General features: G+C 45.4%; 1 protein-coding gene across 1 annotated transcript; it reads right to left on the bottom strand.

Annotated features, from left to right (window-relative positions):
- Positions 1 to 1518: 1518 nt before the first annotated feature.
- LOC143987065 (olfactory receptor 5V1-like) lies at positions 1519 to 2064 on the bottom strand. The gene has a single exon (XM_077485553.1). The coding sequence runs from the start codon at positions 2062 to 2064 to the stop codon at positions 1519 to 1521; it is 546 nt and encodes a 181-aa protein (XP_077341679.1).
- Between the last annotated feature and the right edge of the window lie 10873 nt (positions 2065 to 12937).

Below are 12937 nucleotides of genomic sequence, written 5' to 3'. Positions count from 1 at the left end.
TTGCTTAGTGGTTAAAAAGGACGTATTTTGGAGTTGTTATGGAGGTGATGTCTGCAAGATTTGGACAGTGATTGGATTTGGAGGATTACACCTAGCACCCTGAGATGAGGGGAGAGAATGATGGTTGTATTATTGACCTTGATGGAGAAGTCAGGGTAAGGGGCATGGGCCAGAGGAAATAATATGAGCTAAGTTTTAGAAAGCTTCAGTTTAAAGAAGTGATGTGACATCCATTCTGATATGTCAGTTAGTAAATTAGTAATGCTGAGGAGACTGAAGGAGTGAGGTGAGGAGTGGAGAGATAGATTTGTGTTGTCAGCATAGACATGGTACTGGAAGCCACGGGAGTTTATCAAGTGACCAATGGAGGAGGTGTAAATGGAGAAGAAGAGGGGTCTGAGGACAGAATCTTGGGGTGGGGGGGGGGGCTACAGAAAAAGCAAGGGGAGAGGAGGTGACAAAGTCAAGAGTCAAGGTAACACTGAAGGAGCACTGTGATAGGTAGGAGGAGTACCAGGAGAGAGCAGAGTCTTGAAGGCCAAGAGAGTGGAGTTTTTTGAGGAGGAGATGGTCAACAGTATCAGTAGTATGGAGTAGTAGCCACTGGTTTTAGCAGTTAGTAGATCATTTGTTTTAGGTTGATTATGAGTTAGAAGTTGTTATTTTCAGACACAAAGAACAGTGGCATATAATTATTCACCTTTTCTGCACCTTAGAATTCCACTCAGGGTGCTTTTGGTGACCCCTGGCAAGTGAGTCCTCTCTATCAACAAGATTCTGTTTAGATATATTGGACCATAATTGCCGAGTGTACCACGTCTTGCATCTTTTCCTTTGTTGCTGTAAAATGGTTTACTTTTCTTTGATTGCCTTCATGCCAACGCACACAGACAACCATCCCTCATTTAGACCCCATACACACTATACAACTTTTGTTGTCAGATTTCCTTTAAATTTACCAAAACCATGTAGTGCAAGGGCCTGCCTGACTGCATACAAATTTAAACTCTGATGCTGTGTACACACAGTCGGACTTTCCGTCAGAAAAAGTCAGACGGAATCATTTCATCGGATATTCTGATCGTGTGTGGGCTTCAGCTGACTTTTTTTTCGAAAATTCTGATGGACTTAGAAATAGAACATGTTTTAAATCTTTCCGACGGAATCAATTCCTATAGGGAAAATCATTCGTGTGTATGCTGTTCCGACGGACCAAAAATGACGCAAGGGCAGCTATTGGCTACTGAACTTACTTTTTCTAGTCCCATCGTACGTGTTGCGTCACTGCGTTTTAAACGATCGGATTTTGGTGTGATCGTGTGTAGGCAAGTCAGTTTCAGCAGAACTCTGTCAGAACTCCGTCTGAAAAACCGCCAGAGTTTATTCTGACAGAAAAACTGGTCATGTGTACGTGGCATTACGGTTTGACCTCCTATTATATGCTTTTGGTAAATCTGAAGAAAACAAAGTCTACAGAAAATTGTATAGTGTGTATCCAGCTTTACAAAGTAGTGTATTTTATTTATTCTCTCCCTTTGTGAATAAATATTTTCTACATCCATTTGTTAGAGCCCTTTTAACCTCACTGTTTCTAAGACTGTAGACAATGGGGTTCAGTAATGGAGTGGCCACATTATATATAACTGAAACTAGTTTGTCACGTTCCAATGAGTAACTGGATTTGGGACGTACATAGGTGAAACTTCCAGTTCCATAAAATATGTTAACAATAATAAGATGAGATGCACAGGTTGAAAACATTTTTCGTCTCCCTACATTGGATGTATTTTTCAAAATAGTAAGAATTATGTATACATAAGAGATAAGGATATATACAAGGGGTCCGAGTCCTACAAAAACTGCACTCACTCCAAAGAGTATAACCTCATTTAGATAGGTATCAACACATGATAGCTTCAGCAAGGGTGGAATATCACAGAACAAATGGTTAATTTCATTGTCACAGAAAGGAAGGCGTATGATCAGGGTGGTATGGAGCATTGAGTGCAATAGGCTGCACAAGATTCCACCCAAAAGCAGTTTGTAACAGACTTCTCTCTTCATGATTAGTGATGGACGAACTTCCGACGGGACGTTTCGCGAAAGCGAAATGCGAACGGACCCAAACGTTCGCGAAACCGAACGTTCGCCGCGGGCCCCATTGACTTCAATGGGAGGCGAACTTTGCAAACCTTCATGTCGAATTTGCGGCCACGTGGTAATTATTAGGGGGTAAAACGTAGTCCCACCATCTGGACAATGACATAATACATGTATGAGGTGAATTTGGGATCGATAACTACAAGCATTTTTATTTTATTTGGGAAATTGTTCTAACAATTCAGGACTATGGAGCTAATGAAGGCAATGGAGGAGAGGGAAGGTCAGGGACCAGGGTAGGCAAAGAAGAGGGTGCAGGAGATGATCACCAGCAGCGTGACATACCGGAATGACACATGCACCGTGATAGAGGCATCTGACAGCAGCACCGTAATACAGAGCACTGACAGCAGCACCGTGACATACAGCGCTGACAGCAGCACCGTGACATACAGCGCTGACAGCAGCACCGTGACATACAGCGCTGACAGCAGCACCGTGACATACAGCGCTGACAGCAGCACCGTGACATACAGCGCTGACAGCAGCACCGTGACATACAGCGCTGACAGCAGCACCGTGACATACAGCGCTGACAGCAGCACCGTGACATACAGCGCTGACAGCAGCACCGTGACATACAGCGCTGACAGCAGCACCGTGACATACAGCACTGACAGCAGCACCGTAAGCAGCCCCAGGAGGAAGTCAGCACAGCACAGGGATGGTGTGATCCCCTCATAATAAGAACCCCCAGGAGGAAGTCAGCACAGCACAGGGATAGTGTGATCCCTTCATAATAAGAACCCCCAGGAGGAAGTCAGCACAGCACAGGGATATCATAAGCAGCCCCAGTAGAAATATGACACCGCTCAACCTCTTCAAAGAGGAGGGTAGGGGCATATAGTACGGTGTGCTTTTTTGGGTCAAGGAAGTGAGCCAAATGAATTAAGAAGGTCTGTGTGCTTGATTAAAAAAATAGTTTATAGACATATACATGGTCTACTGGTCACATGTGTTGAATTCCTCCGAGATCCATGCCTCATTCATTTTTAGAAATGTGAGGTAGTTAACACTGTCGTGAGCTAGGCGAGTACGCTTATCGGTCACAATCCCCCCTGCTGCGCTGAACGTCCTTTCGGACAGGACACTGGATGAGGGGCAAGCCAACAGTTCGATTGCAAATTGGGCAAGCTCTGGCCAGAGGTCAAGCCTGCCCACCCAGTAGTCTAGGGGTTCATCACTCCTCAGAGCGTCCACATCGGCCGTTAACCCAATGTAGTCGGACACCTGACGGTCTAGGCGTTCCCTGATGCTGGATCCGGATGACACCTGTCGATGGGTCGGCTGAAAGAATGACCTCATATCCGAAGTCACCAACACATCTTCAAACCGGCCTCTTCTTGCAGGCGCTGTTGGATTGGTACCCGCAAATCCTTCTCTGGGAGTGGGAATTGCTCCTCTGCCAGCGCACGCAAAAGCAGAATGCAGCATTTCTCGAAGCAAGGCCTGGAAGTGCTGCATTCTGACAGCCCTCTGCGACGGCGGTAACATTTCCGCCATTTTGTGTTTGTACCGGGGGTCTAAGTACGTTGCCACCCAGTACTGGTCCTTGACCCTCATGCTTTTTATACGGGGGTCCCTATTAAAACACTGGAGCATGAAGGCCCCCATTTGCACTAAAGTGGAAGCGGTGTGGTGGCCTGGCTCCTGCTCATCATCCAGGATAATGTCGTCCTCTTCATTCTCCTCTCCCCATCCTCGCACAACAGGGATCCCAGAAAGGTTTAAAGCATGCTCTTCTTGCTCCTGCTCATCCGCCCCGGCACCATCCTCCTCTGACTCCTCATCAGACTCCTGTTGTTGACTTGTCTCAGATAGAGTAGCCCCCCCTGGGAATTCATCCAGCATTGCGACTTCCTCATCTTCCCGCTCCTGCTCCTCCACAGCCTGATCAATGACACGACGCAATGCACGCTCCAGAAAGAAGGCATAAGGTACCATGTCACTGATGGCGCCATGGCTGCGACTGACCAGTTTGGTGATCTCCTCAAATGGCCGCAGAAGTCTGCATGTGTCGCGCATGAGCAGCCACTGGCGCGGTGAAAAAAAACCCAGCTCCCCAGAACCGTTTCTTTCGCAGAGTTCATACAGGTAGACGTTAACTGCACGTTTCTGCTGGAGCAGCCTATCAAGCATATAGAAGGTTGAGTTCCATCGCGTCGGGCAATCGCAAATAAGACGTCTGACCGGCAGATGGTGTCGCCGCTGAATGTCAGCAAGGCGAGCCATGGCCGTGTAAGATCTTCTGAAATGGGCCGAGATTTTCCTTGCCTGCCGCAAGATGTCCTGGACCCCAGGGTATTTGACAAGGAATCGCTGCACGACCAAGTTTAAGACGTGTGCCATGCACGGCACGTGCGTGATTTTGCCCTGTTTCAATGCGCTAAGCAGATTGGCACCGTTGTCACACACCACTTTACCAACTGTCAAATTGAGCGGTGTTAGCCACTCATCTGCCTGTGAACGCAAAGCTGAAAGGAGTGCCGGGCCAGTGTGGCTCTTTGCTTCCAGGCACAACAGACGCAGCACGGCATGGCAACGTCTCACCTGGCATGTGGAATAGGTTCTGGGGAGCTTGGGCGGTGCAGCGGAAGAGACGCTAGCAGCGGAAAAGGAGGAGGCAGCTGAGGAGGAGAGGGAGGAGGATGGAGTAGGAGGAGGAGAAGAAGAGTCAGGCCTGCATGCAATCCGTGGCGGTAAAACCAAATCTACACGGGTGCCACGGGTTACATGCTTGACGGCCGTCAGAAGGTTCACCCAGTGGGCAGTAAAACTGATATACCTTCCCTGCCCGTGTTTGCTAGACCACGTGTCTGTGGTCAGATGTATCTTGGCACCGACACTGTGTGCCAGAGATACATTCACTTGCCGCTGAACATGGCCATATAGCTCTGGGATGCCCTTCTCTGAGAAATACTTCCTTCCTGGGACCTTCCATTGTGGTGTTCCAATGGCCACAAATTTGCGAAAGGCCTCCGAGTCCACCAGTTTATATGGCAGTAGTTGGCGGGCTATGAGTTCTGACAAGCCAGCCGCCAACCGTTGGGCAAGAGGGTTATCCGGCGTCATCATTTTTTTACGCTCAAACATTAGGCCCACGGAAGCCTGCCTTTTTGCAGAAAAATGTGAGCTTGGCGTGATGGAAGGTGGAGTGGAGGACAATTGTGAGGAGAGAGGAGAAGGAGAAGTAGAAGACGAGGCTGGACGGTGAGAGCCTGCAGTGTGGCTTTGTGTGTTCCGTTGCTCCCACTGGGCTCGGTGATGGCTGCTCATGTGCCTTCTTAAGGCGGTCGTCCCTAGGTGAGTATTGGGCTTACCGCGACTAACGCGTTGACTGCAAAGATTGCAGATGGCAACGCTATTGTCAGCAGCGGACACGTTAAAAAAAGCCCACACTGCGGAGCCATGTGCCGGTGTCCTGGGAGCGCCAGATGTGACCGTACATGGTCGATGACTCGCTCCTGATACATTTGCAGTCTGCTTTGTCCCTCCTGTGCAATGTAAGTTATTCCTGCTTCTCCTCCCTATCTGCTGGTCCATATCTCCCTCTGAACTCCCCTCCTCTTCCTCTCTTGTGGGCACCCACGTGACATCACTAGACACGTCATCATCAACGTCACCTTCCCCACCGCTATAAGTAGAGATCTCGGAGTAGGCAGCAACACCGGGGACCAACCTCCTCCTTGGGCTGATCTGGGTACTGTCGTCAGACTGCTGAGTAGCGCTTGTTGCTACCTCCTCTTCCTGATCCAATACCAAGAGTGGCTGCGCATCAGAAATGTCCTCTTGATATGGATCGGAAAATAATTCCAGTGACTCAAGCGGAAGGTATGTGGTGGTGGTGGTGGTGGTCGTGTTGTTGGTGGTAGTGTCTTTGGGGGTGCACATAGCAGAGAGTGAAGAAGAGGGTGCAGATCGAGAGGATGAGGAGGGTGCAGAAGAGTAAGGCTGAGCGAGCCACTCAACCAAGTCTGGTGCATCCTTTAAAGTAATTGAACGCACCTTCTGCAACTTCCCACTTTGGCTCAAGCCTGTTGCTCCTGCCCTACCCCTACCACCCCTGCGGAAGGGCCTGCCTCTTCCTCTGCCTGTCATTTTTTAAATGACCCTGTGACAAAACTCTTAGTCCCTATACCGATGAAGGACTGCTGCAGTATAGGGCAGCAGTCAGCAGTGGTGCACGTCAACCCTATCTATTGTGGACCGATAGCGGTCCTTACAGAACAGCAGACTGTACCGCACTCAAGCCTATGTACCGTAGCACCCTATACCAAGTTACCAGTCCTTATAAGAACTTTTGTGGACCAAGCAGGTTGTGTATTAGTGTTTAGCAGACTGTACGTCAGTCCCTATACCGCTGAAGGACTGCTGCAGTATAGGGCAGCGGTCAGCAGTGGTGCACGTCAACCCTATCTATTGTGGACCGATAGCGGTCCTTACAGAACAGCAGACTGTACCGCACTCAAGCCTATGTACCGTAGCACCCTATACCAAGTTACCAGTCCTTATAAGAACTTTTGTGGAACAAGCAGGTTGTGTGTTAGTGATTAGCAGACTGTACGTCAGTCCCTATACCGCTGAAGGACTGCTGCAGTATAGGGCAGCGGTCAGCAGTGGTGCACGTCAACCCTATCTATTGTGGACCGATAGCGGTCCTTACAGAACAGCAGACTGTACCGCACTCAAGCCTATGTACCGTAGCACCCTATACCAAGTTACCAGTCCTTATAAGAACTTTTGTGGAACAAGCAGGTTGTGTGTTAGTGATTAGCAGACTGTACGTCAGTCCCTATACCGCTGAAGGACTGCTGCAGTATAGGGCAGCGGTCAGCAGTGGTGCACGTCAACCCTATCTATTGTGGACCGATAGCGGTCCTTACAGAACAGCAGACTGTACCGCACTCAAGCCTATGTACCGTAGCACCCTATACCAAGTTACCAGTCCTTATAAGAACTTTTGTGGAACAAGCAGGTTGTGTGTTAGTGATTAGCAGACTGTACGTCAGTCCCTATACCGCTGAAGGACTGCTGCAGTATAGGGCAGCGGTCAGCAGTGGTGCACGTCAACCCTATCTATTGTGGACCGATAGCGGTCCTTACAGAACAGCAGACTGTACCGCACTCAAGCCTATGTACCGTAGCACCCTATACCAAGTTACCAGTCCTTATAAGAACTTTTGTGGAACAAGCAGGTTGTGTGTTAGTGATTAGCAGACTGTACGTCAGTCCCTATACCGCTGAAGGACTGCTGCAGTATAGGGCAGCGGTCAGCAGTGGTGCACGTCAACCCTATCTATTGTGGACCGATAGCGGTCCTTACAGAACAGCAGACTGTACCGCACTCAAGCCTATGTACCGTAGCACCCTATACCAAGTTACCAGTCCTTATAAGAACTTTTGTGGAACAAGTGAGTTGTGAATGTTTAGCAGACTGCAGCAGAAGGGCAGCAGTCAAGTATAATATCCTTTCTATATTTGGAAGAAAGAATATTATACATGTACAAGCCTATTACTGTACCACTGATACCAGTCCTGAAAAGAACCTTTGTGGAACTAATAATAACAGCAAGTCTTTAAAATTACCCTCACTGCCTGACAACACTGCTTCCTTCCTGTCCCTATACAAATTGGCAAAAAAAGAGAACGATTAGTGGTTACTGGAACAGCTCTTTTGTGGACCTTGATAGTAACAGCTAATGATGATGATGATGATGATGATGATGAAAGACTAATCTGGCTGTCCCTGTAGCATACACCGTCCTTTCCCTTTCTCTAAACTAACAAAAGACACTCAGGCTGCTGCAAGAATCAGCAGCACAGCAAACCTATCAACACCTAACACCTATACCAGTCCTGAAAAGAACTTTTGTGTACCAAATAGCTAGTGGTTTATCTCTCCCTACTCCACACAGGAACCTGTCCCTATCGTAACAGAAGAAAGAATGTAAAATGGCCACCGGATCGGGTGTATTTATAGGTTAGGGGGAATGTCCAAGTGTCCATGTGCTGTCATGTCTCAATTGGCTGTCCTGTATCACATGATAAACGTGTCACCAAAGGTTAAAGTTCTTGTATACATTAAACACGTAAGTCCGCCGCGGCGAACGACGGAAAAAGGCGTTCGAACGTGCGGACCGCGAATGTCGGAAATTCGCCGCGAAACGACCGCCGGGCGAAACGTTCGTCCATCACTATTCATGATTATGCTATAGTGTAATGGACAACAGATCGCTGCATATCGGTCATAAGCCATGATAGCCAAAAGAAAGCACTCGGCCCCCTCCAAGAAGACCACCATATACAGCTGTACAATACAGGCACTGAATGACAAATGGTTGTGATGTGACACCAAAATAACTAACATTAGTGGCACTGTGGCAGAAATATAGCATATGTCAAGCATAGATAGATAACCTAAAAAAAAGTACATTGGGCTTTGTAAACTTGCATCCAGGTTTGTTACAATCATTATTAATAGGTTGCCAGTTAAAGCCATTACATATATATTAAACATTAACCCAAATAGCAATATGCGTTTTTCAGTCATTTCAGGAAATCCCAAAATAATAACTTCCCAAATCATACTTGTATTTGGTTTTAACATTTTTTTTTCTTCTATGGAATATTCTATCTGTAGAGAAAAACTGTAGAGAAGACTGGTAAAATAAAAAAAAAATAATTAGTGTGTGGAAAGCATTCAAGAGGCAGCTGAAAAAAGCTCTAAAAACATTACATTATGAAATTTATTAAACACTAGCATACAGTATGTGCTCATAAAATAAAATACAAATTATTGTCTCCTTCCTAAGCAGCTGGGTTGAATACTACAAGCAGGGCTCAAGTCCTGTGGAGACGCATGGGAACAGAGTTCCTGTACTTTTTCCACAACAGGAACTCCGTTCTCGTTAGCAGCCGCGTCCTGCAAGACTTTGAAGTATGCGAGCTGTGTGGAAGGTGCTACACCAGCAGCTGCTGACACAGCTCGCAATAGTAAGACCGCATACCTGATCATTCAGGTATTGCCAGTAGGGGGCTCCATGACAGCTTCCGCTTCGATCTACCTGTCAATCACAGCTAGCTGACGGGTAGATCGGGTCCCTGCTGCTAAGAGATTGTATTTATTCAGACCTTTCCTGATGTACTCCTCCCCGCCGGCCCTTCCTGATTTTCCGTCTCCTCATCTCCCCCCCCCCCCAGTCTCTGGCATACTTGCTCTGTGTGTCCCGATGAATCCCCCCCCCTCTATCTTCAGTGCCATATGATGAGAGAACCCAGAGGAGGAGCACAGCTATTCTTCTCACAGGACATGCAGGGAGAGAGGTGAGCTGAGGGAGGAACATCAGTTTGGGGTGGTAAGCTGAGCACAATACCTGGTAAAGTTTAATGCCAGGAGGGAAGTTTATGTGGAAATATGTGAAGGGTTGGAATAGCAGCGAGTGTGTGTTGGAGCCCTGCAGAGTTTGCAGCCCCCCAAGCTAACATACTGTACATCTCCTAAGCAGGAACACATCACTATCTCCCTAAGCATTCTGTACAGATAATGTGCAGTTAATTTATGACCTTTTCATTTAACCCCGTGTTATCCAATCTCTGTTCAATGAAAAGTGTAAACTCACCACATAAACACTCTATATACAAAATAAAATTCCCCAATAAAGATCAGAACATGATGTTCACATTTGCATGGAAGCACAATTGAATGAATGCTAATTATTCAGAGAATTACCGTATTTATGTTTATTGAGGTTTTTTGTTTTTTTGGTATGTACTAACAGTTAAGCTCCATACACACAATACAAAATTGGATGAAAAATACCACTTTTGAAGCGTTCGTGCATATGAGCGTATCATTTTTTTTTTTTTGGGTGGGCGAGTGGATCTTGGGTGGGAGTTCCCATACTTTTTTCACCAGGACTTGACCCCTGACTACAAGGTTTATGTTTCACTATACTACCTTGTCACCAGCAACTTTGTTGATTACACCATATGTATACCTATGTATGTGGTGTATGTACTGTATGTGTTATGTAGTGATATGTGTTATGTAGTGGTATGTAGTTTGTACTACACTTGCAGGTTTACATTGCTTTGCTGGAGCTCAAGCAATTTTTGAACACTTCGGGCTCATTTCAGCCATTTCTCATGGGTGTCTGAGAAGAAACTAAAACGTAACCTAATAAAACCAAGCTACAGTAGTTATCTTTCACACATTCAAAGCCACCACAGGGCTTAATTATAAATGATGTACATATTATGCAACCTAGCTCACAAGCTCATTGTCTTGGGTAAAGATATATTGGTATAGCAGAGAGATGTGAGGGTCATTCTATATATCTCCATTTCACAAATCCATTGGTTTGAAATCTCAGATGTGGTTGACTGGTGACTTCCAATGACTGTAAACCAAGGTTGTCAGAGGACCATGATTTTGACCATATACTTTTTCGTCTTTTAGAGATCCTTGATTTCAACAAAATTTCAACAAAAAAATATAAAATATATAATTATAGTACCCCTGGACTGCCTAGATTTTATTTCTTCTCATTAAAATTAAATTGCTTAAAGAAAATTATTAATCAGTAAAGAATAAGGCCATAATGTGATCAAAATGCACAATGCTCCACTGATAAAGAATAGTAAAATATACCACCAGTGGGCCTTTCAACAAACAAATAATATTATATTGTACAGTTATAATTCTGCAACATATTTTGGTGGGTTTCAGTCTAGCACACACTTTTAGTAAAGTTACAGTAGTAGTCCCCCTAGCTGTCATCCAAGTTCCCCACTTATGTATCTCTAAATGGAAACATTTACCGCAGGGCCACTGGTTACCTTCAGAAAGTCTCCCAACCATTTCAAAGTTTGTTTTCTTTTTATTCCTGTTGATTGGGTCCCGCATTTATGGAATAACTGTACAAAAAATACAGTAATCTTTTAATTCATCAATACCTCTTTGTGATATTCACCCTACTCCCACTATTCAAGAAGCTGCAGTGAATATGAACTCGAGTCAAAACTGAAATTTAAAGGGAACCTGTCTAAAGTGTCTCTAACCCCGAAAAGCAAAAATGTAACATAACATATTGCAGTTTACCAATCCTTACAAGTGAAAATAAAGGTTTATTAAAAAAACAAACATGTTATACTTACCTGCTCTGTGCAGTGGTTTTTCACATAGCAGCCCTGATCCTCCTCTTTTTGGGCTCCCCCGCCGGGGCTCCTAGCTCCTCCTCTTCAGCCAGTGCCCCCAAAAGCAAGCCGCTTGCTCTGGGGACACTGGTGCATGCTTAGAATGCATGAAGGTAAAAAACCTTGAGCCTTTAAAACCATTTTAAACATGGTGGCTATATTCATTTTCTTTTTTCTTATATTTTTCCCTTGTGGTCAGGCCAGTAACTGTTATTTTTTTAAATGGGTTGAGGAAAACCATTTAAAGCACAACTAAGGCCGCGTACACACGGGCGGACAGTTTCAGCGGACAGTTTGACGAACAAGGTTTTACGGAATTTCCGAAAAACTGTCCGCTGAAACCTTGTTTCAGCGAACAGTCCGCCCGTGTGTAGGCTTGTTCATCAAACTAAGTTCCGCGCATGCTCAGAAAGGATTTACACGCCGAAAGTTATAATGCAGTGTATAGGACGTCGTATTTTTCGTCCCGTCGTACGTGCCGTTCACGTCATCGCGCACGGTTTCAGCAAACTGTTCGTTCGTCGTGTGTGGCCATGTCCGTCCATGCTAATTTTGAGCGGACTGTTTGCCGAAACTGTTTGACGAACAAGGTTGGGCGAACAGTCCGCGCGTGTGTACGCGGCCTAAAGCAGCAGATACTCGTCTCCGCTCCAATGATCCAATGTGCATGAGGTCTCTTGTCTGTGCCGATTTCTTCTCCCTGGATTTTTCCAGGTGTCGGGTCTTTGACCATCTTCAGAGGCAGGCGTGGCATGATATAGCTTCCTAGCATGGGCATCATGCTTTGTCTCACACTATATCGACCGACACACTAAGGTTAGACGCTGTTGGCAATATGCTGTTTCAAGGTAAAATCCCATATGAAATTCTTTTCCTTTTCTTTGATTATATGATGCATTCTTGCAGTTTCTCATTATGTCCCCTATCATGCTCTAAAACTCAGTTCATTCTTTTCAAATTGCATTATCTGCTGCCACCTGTGTTCGATAACTTTACCTCCCCATTAATTGAGGGGGGGCAGGTTATCTGTAGCAGATCTATGGCCATTATTTATAAGATAACCTAATTTTAATATTCCAACTATTACATGAACGAATTATTCTCCCTACATTTGCTCTCAAATTTATATTTATGTAGTTTATATAATCAAACTTTTATTTTATTTAGGTTTTATTTTTTATTTTTTTTCGACAGCTACCCTCTACATATCCCTCGTTTAAATTTTTTTTTATTTTACTTTACATTTTTTAGTTTGACATTTGAAAAAAAAAAATAGATCACTTTTATTCCTATTACAAGGAATGTAAATATCCCTTGTAATAGGAATATGGCATGACTGGTCCTCTTTACAGTGAGATGTGGGGTCAGTAAGACCCCACATCTCACCTCTAGGCTGGGAAGCCTGAAATAAAAAAATAAAAAAACAATCTCGGCTACCCAGCCGAGCCGGCGCCGTTTGTTTGAATGCAGAGATGTCCCCTCTCACCAACCACAAGAATGATCGAGTGGTTGACCAGCCGCTGTGATCATTCCTATGGTGTAGGGAATAGCTGGCTGAAAAAGCCGATATCTGAATGATGCC

The sequence above is a fragment of the Lithobates pipiens genome, unplaced genomic scaffold (genome assembly GCF_037356315.1).
Source record: "Lithobates pipiens isolate NorthernLeopardFrog02 unplaced genomic scaffold, aLitPip1_a1.2 Scaffold_1, whole genome shotgun sequence".
Lineage (NCBI taxonomy): Eukaryota > Metazoa > Chordata > Amphibia > Anura > Ranidae > Lithobates > Lithobates pipiens.
The sequence above is the reverse complement of the archived record's forward strand: the minus strand, read 5'-3'. Positions and strand labels throughout refer to the sequence as shown.

Excerpts from the sequence above, each read along its gene's own strand:
- LOC143987065 (XM_077485553.1), bottom strand. The coding sequence starts at position 2,064 with ATGAAGAGAGAAGTCTGTTACAAACTGCTTTTGGGTGGAATCTTGTGC.